At 44.0% G+C, this 10,575-nt stretch overlaps 1 protein-coding gene across 2 annotated transcripts in view; it reads right to left on the bottom strand.

Annotated features, from left to right (window-relative positions):
• Nucleotides 1–10,220, bottom strand: part of LOC135920423 (venom metalloproteinase antarease TserMP_A-like) — a 63,320-nt gene extending 53,100 nt beyond the window's left edge. Inside the window, exons 1-3 of one of the 2 annotated variants that reach the window (XM_065454687.1) lie at nt 10,106–10,220; nt 8,522–8,688; nt 3,865–3,957 (exon numbers count right to left, since the gene is read on the bottom strand). In XM_065454687.1, the coding sequence (XP_065310759.1) occupies nt 3,865–3,957; nt 8,522–8,688; nt 10,106–10,178 (333 nt within the window). In that variant the 5' untranslated portion in view covers nt 10,179–10,220. The remainder of the gene's footprint in view (nt 1–3,864; nt 3,958–8,521; nt 8,689–10,105) is intronic. The other variant, XM_065454688.1, reaches the window with a different exon arrangement.
• Between the last annotated feature and the right edge of the window lie 355 nt (nt 10,221–10,575).

Below are 10,575 nucleotides of genomic sequence, written 5' to 3' on the forward strand. Positions count from 1 at the left end.
ATCGGTGCATGTTCGTTTTTCTCTCGCCGAGTGAATTTTGGCCTCAGAGAGTTTTGGACGCTTTCTGGCTAGCAGACGAGAAAAAGAAGCAATGTTCGCTCGCCGCCATCACTGTGGGGACTCGACGGACTGCAACGCGTTCGCGTTTCTCGACTTTTCTCGTTGGTGTAGGGTGCCTAACAATATGCGTATGGTTCTCTATGAAGCAAGCGTCGCACGTTTCGCTTAATATTCCTTCGGTAGGCACATTAGGTGCCCAAAGTAGGCATTCGATTTTGGCCAACCTGCTTTCCTTCATTTGCTTTTTTTTTCGTTGTTCCGGCCCCAGAAAAGAAAAAAAAAAAGAAATTGTTGCGGCGCAGCGAATTGCCGCATGGTGAAAGTTCAATTTCGTTACCACTTCTTCTTTTGCGGAAAGTAATGGGCCACAGGACGTTTCAGTTGCCGGACACTCTTATAATATTGCAATAATAATTATATCGACACTCCAGGCGCACTCCTGCTGTCGCCGTCGCCCTCATGTTCCGCATAAAGTCCAAGGGCGATAACATCGTGACCGCTCACCGCACGCTGCATGTGCGAGTGAAAGCGCACGGCGAGACGGGCCATGAGTGAGCCGACGATAGTAGCTCAGTCTTGAGCGCGCAATGGAAAAAAAGTGGGGAGCAATTGCGCGGCCTTCCGTTGCACCCGATACATCGAAGGGAGTGGAGAGAAGGGGGGGGGGCGATCTTAGCATTCTGTTATCTGTGAATATGTGATTACCCAACATGTTTATTTTCCTTGTTTGACGCATTAAATACAGTGACTTTTTCTTAGATACGTAAACTTATTGCAGACCTATACGTATATTCAGATATCTTGCCGCGAGGTTTTGTGTATATGTGCATATCACTTTGTTTCCACTGGCACTTTTTTGCTCTTTATCAAGCTGTGTCTTCGCACTTGTATATTCCGTTGTATCCTTGCATTTATAATGTACGAGGGCGAGTAAAAAGGTAGTGAGCGAACCCACGCTGGGCATTAATGGTTCGGTTAGTTATCTGCGAAGCATTCACGTAGCACACAGGCGTCTTTCATTTACAAAAAGTGACACGCAAATGTAAGGATAAATGTTCTTTCTTTCTCTCATGCACTGGATTGAACATGGTTTCGCGACATAATGGACGCCCAAAACATGAACAGCGTGGTGTCGTGAAGTATTTGACAGCTGAAGGTGTTTCCTCCCCAAAAATAGTCGCCGTAGGGCTGCCATGTACGTTGAACATTGCATTTCATTGGCCACTGTGAAGTGTTGGAGCGAAAAGTTCAGAGAAGAACGTGAAAGTTGCAGAGACGATCCAAGACCGGGCCAAAGCCACGATGCAATCACCCCCAAAACAATTGCTAAGGTTGATGAGCTCATTAGACAAGAACCGAGGATATGCATCGATGAACTGGCAGAGCGTGTGAACATGAGTCGCCGTTCGTTCAAACCATAATTCATGAACATCTCGATTATCAGCTAATGTGTACGCAATGGATGCCCGAGGTTTTGAATCACCGCCAGAAGACGGAGAGGTTCGGCGCTGCCTTGACTCATCTGATCCGGTATCACAATGAGGGTGACAACTTCTTGTCTGCAGTTGTCACCGGGTACGATTTATGGTCCCACTATTATGAGCCGGAAACATTCGAATTCACCAGCCCCAAAGAAAGCAAAGGCTGTCATTTCCACTGGAAAGGTGTTGTTGACTTTTTTTTTTTGAGATCGTCAGGGGCCATTACTTATAGAATTTGCTAAACCTGGAAAGACTATGAATTATTTCCGATATTGTGAAACGCCGGAACGGCTGCGAGTCTCAGTCAAGAACAAACGACGTGGAAAATTCATGAATGGGGTCATCTTGCTCAAAGAAAATGCCCGTTCCCACGTCATTGATCTGGTTTAAAAAAAAACGGCAAAGTTTAAGTAGGAAACGCTGCAACATCCGCCATACAGCCCATACCTGTCGCCGTGCAAGTTCAATATTTTGGCGCAGTTGAGAAAGCCGATCAAGAGAACCAGACCCACGTCGCACGATAACGCGAAAGAGTCAGTTAGTACATTTTGAAGCAGCAACCCAAGGATCTTTATGAGACGGAAATCACGCGACTCGTTAGTCAACGGAACAAAGTGTAAATACTCATGAAAACTACTTTTGGGGTGGGAAAAGGCGTTAAAAAAGCACCCCGTTTGCCACATATTCGCACTGGCTCACTTTTATTTCACTCGCTGTCGTATACTTTGCACAACTACGGCTTTTTTATATATGCTCTCTGTTGCGACTATAATTTAGTTGCAAAAACAATACCCGACTGGTCACCACTGCTCCTGCACACTACACTCGAAGAAATGACATCATCATTGAGATTTTTCCCTGGTCGTTGCATATGTAGAAAAATGCAATCAAGGTTCTTGAATGACAAAGTTTCATTAAAATATTTGTCCTCTACTTGTTCGTTTCACGGCCTTTACATTTTTCGTATCAGCTCCATACACTGCTTGGCTCTTTTCAAACTGATATGGCTTTAAAGTTCGTCTGATAATTTTTTTTATTTATTAAATCAACAGAGAACATTGAAGCATTGATACCACTTATATCGGGCCCAATTGTTGGGACATACAAGTGTATTGTTTTGTGAAAAGACACAGATTTTACTAGTCTTGACAGTGCGTAGCGTTCAAAAATTGGTTTGCAGCATTTTTGGCAATGGCAATGCAGTTATTATTCACGTATTTGCTCCCTTGACAATTTCGATGAGGAGGAGGCCAAGCTGCAACGTAACGTTTATGCTTCCGCAGGTTGAAACTGTTTTATCGTAATTTATCTGTATCTTTTGGTGACCGACGCTCATTCCTCAAATGAAATAACACGTTGACGTTTGTTTCTTGTCGCGTGACAATCAGCAAGTGTTTCAACATGTCGGCGCTCTTCGCCCAGACTGGTTAGGTAGCAGTTCAAGAGCAAGAAACAAAAGGTTATTAAACATTAAAAAAAACTTGAATACGTTTATTTTGATACCGTTTCTTCATTCGACCTTTTCCATATATCGACCAGATTTTTTGGTCATGCATGAGTTAAATTAAGGGGAGTCGACTGTATTTAGAACCAACCTTTGTGGCCAGCTGCCCAGAGTAACCGCAGTAGTCGTAGGTGAAGGCAAGCTACATGTACGATTTTTTTTATGAGGCGATATACTATCGATGCAGAATGCAAAATAAATAATGATAATGGATGTTTTCTCATCACGGCTACCGAGACGGTCGGCTGAAGTTTGTGCTGTGGTTTACCTACCAGTACAAGTTCAGATAATTTAAATGAAAGTAAAATATATCATTTAGACAACCTTTGTGTTACCTTCGTCAAAATAAAGTGGCGTGATATATCAGTGCAATCGAAACAAAACTTACATTATTTTGAAAACAAAGCCGATGAAAGGATGAAATAAAAATTGTGTCCCAGTATAAGCTGTTTTCGCATTTGGCATCTTAAGAACTCGTATAAAGGACGTCAGCCGGCAGTGATCACTTGCGTCAACTTGAGTTACGAGGGAAACAAAGAGCGCAGTGACTACGTCGATTGGCGCACAAATGTTCTTTTATGCATTGTTTTAACGCCTGCAGATAAAGCACACAATATGCTCTACACGAGTAATGCAAGGGCAAGGCAGATACCAGCTGCGTTATACTATTGCATCGTGACAGCGACAAACATCAAGGACACAGTCAGTGAATTTTACAGTTATTACCACGTGAGGGTGCTGAGGCATATCGCATCCTACTTATCCATTGCTTTTAAACAAAAATTTGTCTAAAATGCTCACATTGAACAAAATACTTACGACTTGCACGAAACCATCTTGGTCACGTATTCTAACAGAGGATTGCTGATGTGTGTCGTGGTACAGGCTCTCTTGGATAGACGATGTGTCTACCTGTGAAGAAAATTGTTTCTGGCAGCATTAATTCATAACCAGCGAGTATAATTTCTTGCTTCGATAAAATTGTTTAGAATCTTATGAAGTTTTGTTACCGGATATTCAATCTGCTCGCGCCATGCATATCGTAATCATAGGTGTTGAGGAATAATGTTCCTTTCTTGGAAATTAGTTGCGGAGACTAAAGTGATTGGAGAAACCACGAGTTGGTTTACCGATATGCGTTTTTAGTGAAATATTTCAGTTAGATGTAACAACCGCGCTATGAAATTGTATGTATGCTCCAAGTTTCATAACATAAGCTTTTCTGTTCACTCCACATCCCTGTAATTTACCTGCCGTCCATAAGGCGTCAATATCTGAAAAATATGATAGCATCAAAAACTTTAAACAAATTATTATATTTATAAATTCCTGTAATGCACCTCTAAGTATTATTCTAGTGGCCTTGACAAATAACTTCCATTCACTTACGCATTCTCGAAATTCAAGGAAAATAGTGCTTCTTCGGGGGTGAATCATAAAGTCTTTGCCTCTACTGTTTATTAACCCAAATAAGTACATTCTACGTACCTTATACTATTTTTTCACATAGTCCCAACACCGGTTCAGCACTCAATTTGAGATGCCCCTAAGTTAGTATTTATCCGGCTCACTGTAGAACCAACATCGGACTGTTGTCTTTGCTTGATCGTTGCACGTGGATCACTGCCCGGCCAGGAACTACTTGAGCGGACCGAAAACGTGCAAATCATTAGGGGCGAGGTCCTGGCTCTATGGCGGCTGGTCCAAACTCACAGTGAAACGACCGCAGCTTGTCGGCAGTCGGCGACGCACGCGGCCTCCACGAGCACTCACAGTCGCAGAGACCTTCACGGCTGTTTGCGAACTCGCAACACCACCACCTCAAACTTCTCAAAGTGAAACACCTTTCCCCGTACGTGGGCTGCATGTCTCCGTGGGTTTTATGCGTTGCATGTTGCAATCACTCAGTTCAGCCCTTGGGTGCGGCCGGGCAGCCACCATTGAGGGTATGAGCCATTGCTCATTGCTGCGCGTCTCATATGTGGCTCTATTCTCTTTTAAGTTTGCTATGTTTGTTATTAAGTTGCTTCTATTTTTATGCGTTGCATATTGCAATCACTCAGTTCAGCCCTTGGGCGCGGCCGGGCAGCCACCATTGACCTTTAGCGCAACCACGTGACATGACGTCACGACAGCTTGAGGAAAAGCTGGGCCCCAACTCGCGCAATATGCAATGCATTCTTGGCTTAACCAAGCTAAGCCTGGCCATTTTTTGATGGGTGTTCGTCGTTTTCTCCATAGAAAATGAATCACACGTCGTTGTTCGTGCGCCGTGGACATGTGAAACATGAACGCCATCTCCGGTAGCTCCGCAGCGCCGTACCGCGGAGCTAACGGCAGATAAGACTGAGCCAGTCCAATAGAGGCCCACCGCTGAGAATCAATATGTTGATTTCGCATATACAGGCGTAACTTCGCTAAAGAAAAATAGGGACGACGGCTTTCTGATTCGCCCTCCTAACTCACCTATGCTTTCATTTCAGCATAGGCATTCAGGAATTCTTCGGGTTTCCTTTCTAATATCTACTTCAACTGCGATTTCATCCGGTACGTTTGAAACGTACTGATCAAATAATAAATAATTACACTTCCCGAAATTGTGCCGTGGGCTGTGCAGAGACTGCGTAGTGGAGGTCATCGAAATAAGTTTGTTCACCTGAGGTTGCTTACCAATACCTAAATAGAAATACAAGAGCAGGTTTGCATATCTTCCCCTATGAAGGCCACCACAACAGCCGGAAACAGAGTACGCCGTCTCGTGCTCAACCTAAAGCTTTATCTTCATTGAGACTTCACGGTGGGTAAAAAAGACTAATGTATTCAGTGTTGCTGATAATTATTGGTGCAGCTAAATTGAACACATCTCGTCTCAGTTTTCTTGCAGCCGCTGATGTCAAAAGTTATTAGGCGAGAAATATGCCGCTCGCGAATAGATACGAACACACTGTCGGCTTAGCGTTGGCCTCTAAAAACACGATTCTCCAACGCAGTGTAGACATGTTGGGGCCAACGTTGTACTCTACATTTATTACGACGTATTGCTAGCCTCATTTCAGGAACGTTTGCGGTAGGCAGAGACAGAGAGAAGGAGTGAGAGCTCTTTGTTATAAAAACAGATTTCTGCCGAAACGTATACAACCGTGGTCATGCTACTCTGTATAGGGAGGTAGGTTCCTGCGTCGCCTAGTTTGGTACATGGTAAATAAAATATTGAACACCAAAGTATTGTATAGGGGGATGAAGTATTGGCCCCCCTAAGCAACGGTCCAGGGTGCTCCTATATATATATATATATATATATATATATATATATATATATATATATATATATATATATATATATATATGGGCTATAAACGCAGGGATACTTGTGCCGTGCGTGCGCGAACCAGCACATACATAAATCTGGCGGGTGCAGCACGTTTCATAGGACGAGCGCCTATGCTCCGTTGACTCGGCTCTGCAGATCCAGTCGCACAGACTCGGAAATGAAACGCAATAGCAAAAGTATATCTTTCCACCATCTTTCGAGTGTGTCACGTTACATATCAAAAATTTGCTTAAAAAAGGTAAGAGCGTGCGAGCTTGTACAATTGTTTCCACGTGGCTGCTGGCGCTTTAGGACGGCCTTATGGTGCACCATCTCCGCGATCGGCGAAAGTCACAACAAAATAGAGTGTATCGTTACTTAGCCCGGCTACCGCAAATTAGGGTCGGGAAGCTGTCACCATCATAATAATCTCGTTGCCATCGGCGCCGTCTTGCTGCTGTCATGACGCGCACGAAAGCATGACGCACGCACATTCGCTTGATGCACAGAAAAGCAGTGTTCCACCTGGTAGCACTTTGCAACACGCTAACCCGAGCAGGGTAGATACTTGGCTGCAAAGTGTCTCACGTAGAATTGCTTCCTACTGTGTGTGGATGTTGCATCGTTCTTTTTTGTATTGATATATGAAGCGCTTTCTCTGCCTCGCAGTTGCGCCTTTAGTAAATACCAATTAAAAACCTAAAGTTTCCGTCAGCACCATGATTTATACCTTCGCGTTTTAGAAACTTCCTGGAAGTAAATATTGATTCAGTGCGGGAAGGTAAGCTTCTAACCGTGATAATTTATAATGGGGCAAACAGATAAGCAATCCTTTGTTTAAGTCGTCGCTTAATCAGTTTCATTGAAGTCCAGAAATTCATTTGAAATAAAATTATTTCAGAAATATTTTCCCGCAACAAGTTCTTCAAAGCGTTCAACATAAGCGAAGATTTCGGCAATCAAACATTCCGTTCGCCGGGATTCCGCTCCTTCAACTATTTGCACTGCGAAGGGTACGGCGGTGCAGAGTGTGCCCACAACGCTGAGCCTACTCAACGTCACCGTGGCGCACCGTTCAAATTTGATTTTGGATGATCATGTAGTCGCCAATATTTCCAATTTCGGCACCTATGACTCGCGAAACGTGGTTGTCCTCAGCAAACGCTGGGACTCTCAGCCACGGAACAGCCACAAGCTAGCTAGCGGACCACAGCTACACGTAACTGCGGCGTTTGCTTTGTGCATGACATAGCTAGAGTGCGCTCTCTCGCTTATGCGTTCTTGTCTGGCTGCGCTACGTGGTTCGGACCGGCTTCATCCCGCACTAGCTTCACCCACGGATAGTGGCTTCTTCGAAGTTGCGCATGTTGAAGCGCTATCAATGGCTCATTACCAAGCGAAGTTTTCCAAGGCGCCTTACCAGGAGCAGCCAGTAGGGAGCGCGCGCTGGGAAATGCACATGTGATCTTACTTTTAAGTTTAACGTGGTTGGAGGCTAGAAGAGTGTCCTAGACTAGCTGAAGTTAGCGAGACCCGATCGCTGCTGCACCAACAAGCAGGATGCAATAATATTTTTTCCTGCGTGGACGGCCGAGCGTGAACAGACGATGGTCGGCTTCTTCCGGAAGTAGGTAATTATTATCAAAATTCGAATGCAGATTTTTTGGAACGAAGTCCTTTCAATAAAGTACGTTAATAAATATGTACAATAGAAGTAGGAAGAATCAGACTGATCCAAATACCTCTCCCGATTGATGTCACCTTTGGCGAATAGCAGCCACGTATGGGAAGCAATTACGAAATAAAGCGTCCACAAAAGAGTGAGGAGCGGGGCTCCTGTTGAAAAGAGGGCGTTTCGGAGAAAGACGACTTCGCAATGCGCTTGCGAGCTGCACGTGCTGCGCAGGACAGAAAAATCTGGCTGAGATGCTCTCCGCAGCGCATGCGATCCGCGGATTGTGTTATTTCACCTTGCCCTAAGTGTGGTTCAGCGGCCCCTTTAGATACCAGCCTTGCTAGCTCCATATGAGCGGCACTGGCAATGTAGCAACAAAGCTTGAGGTCGCTCGTCGTAGTATCATGGTTAGCATGGTCTCCGCATAGTTCTGTTACCTCAAAACGCGTACATTTAAATAAGCATGCCGCCTCGAACCTTCCCGTACTCACCATGTCAAGTTCGCTCCCTTGGTCACTGGTCGTAACGAAACGGAGTTGATCCGCCAGCACGGAGCTCCGTTCAAGATGAAGGATGATCTTTTCATTAATACGAAGGACTAAGTTCGACGTAGCAGCCCGATTTTGCAGTAGAGTTGGATAGACGAAGAATTCTTCTGCTTCATTTAAAAAATGCAAGCAAATGGTATGTAAGCAAGCAATCATTTCTTAAGAGAATCATGCTAAAAATAAAGCACTGAGCGTCACGATCAGATACACTTTGACGAAAATTGTTGTTCCTGTTAGCGTATACAGGAGACCGTTCCGAAGAAATGCTATCTTATATGATCATTCTCATTGATAATTTATTTGTACTGCGGAAGGAAAGGCAGCTAATAGAGTTTTCTGATAACCTAAATAGAATATGGTGCTGGCCTAGTTGGTTTAACTTGCAGGTTTACCTGGCGCACAACTTCGGCGGGGACAGCGAAGTAGACTTGAGAAGCGCTAACTAGTAACGATTACGCTTCATCGCTCAAGCATATACGACGCTGAAATCGTTCATGACGCCATCATTTTATCTCATTCCCAGTCGACTGTGTTTTTCTTCCCCAGTCAACCTTGCTGTTACTCTAAGTGAGCGTAATCTACCTTTTCTATGTATTGTACTATTTGCGAACTGCAATTGCTATACATAATCCACACTAGAATATGATCTGCTAGCGTTCCTTTTTAATCCATGAGGCACTACATTTAACTCCTAATACAAGCAGATATATGGCACAGAAGTGCGACGCGTATTCTGAAACGATAATATTTGAAGTAACTTACAACTGATTTTTTGTTGAAAGGCGCGACACCAAACGTTACGTTTTACAAAAGCGAATTCGAAGAAGCTCCTTCCCGTTGTCAACGCCTCCGACAACGATGCAATACCGTCAACATAGGTGAACTTATTACATGTGGCGCCAATCCTGCATTATATTTGACATCGTGTAACATCTGAAGAGCAGCTTTCATAAGTGGTCACCAGGGATCTTACGCTTACTGTGCGCACACATGAAACACACATTGAAATACACATGGATTTAGCAAGCACTACTACTGAGAAAATCATTACTGGTGCGCAGATTCTCGCACCGGTAGACAAAGTTGCGGTGCATGTATCGTTTGGCGACACATTCGACTGTTTTCCTTCACGGCAACTAATTAACCCACTCATCAAATACATCCCAAATCACCTTAACTACGAGATCACTATACAGTGGCACATATCGACAAAACAGGAGCACCCAAGCAGACTTAATGCATCCGCATAAGTTTTAGTAAATTACGAAAGCGTTTTGCAAGCATTCAAACACCAATCAGATCCACTCATTTACAAATGCAATTACTGCATCAAACGATAAAACCGGGTATACATTTCATAGCAGGGATAGTCGAAGAACAGTCGCCTAGGCATGCACAATTTGCAATCAATAGGAATACAGATATACTGAAACTTCTGAGTAGCTATATTTACTGCCCTGTTAAGGAAATAGTGATGCATAATTACGAATTCTAAGTGGCTCTCTCCGTGACCCAGCTGATAGTTACCTCCATAACAAGTGAGCAGAAATTGTAGAAACGCTAGGAAGTGAAGCATTTTTCTTTGATCTGAAACATACATTTAGTGCAAGCTCTGGTTTTATCCTAGTCATATGATTACCTAGAATATATACGCTGTGGTCTGCAAGTGCATATGGTTCTCTTCTAGGTTAATAGGCCAAGGGGTTGAAAAGATCAACCTCAATCCCGACGTCTGACTGATGTAGGCGCCGGGTTGTTCTTTTGTGCTCCTAACATAATAGAAGGGCACTAAACGCAGCCTGTAGAAAATTAACGCGGCATCGAAACCAAAAGGTTGAATACACCTTTGCGGCAAAATGTCTGATTCGTTCTGTGAAGCCCTATGCGGCTGCCCCCACGGAGACGTGTGTTATCTGGGCTGTATACTATACCAACGCCTCTCCCTAAAATCTGCTTCGGGCAATGCCAGATATTGCGCCTTCCTGAATACACAAAGT

This window comes from Dermacentor albipictus, chromosome 2, assembly GCF_038994185.2.
Source record: "Dermacentor albipictus isolate Rhodes 1998 colony chromosome 2, USDA_Dalb.pri_finalv2, whole genome shotgun sequence".
Taxonomy (NCBI): Eukaryota; Metazoa; Arthropoda; class Arachnida; order Ixodida; family Ixodidae; genus Dermacentor; species Dermacentor albipictus.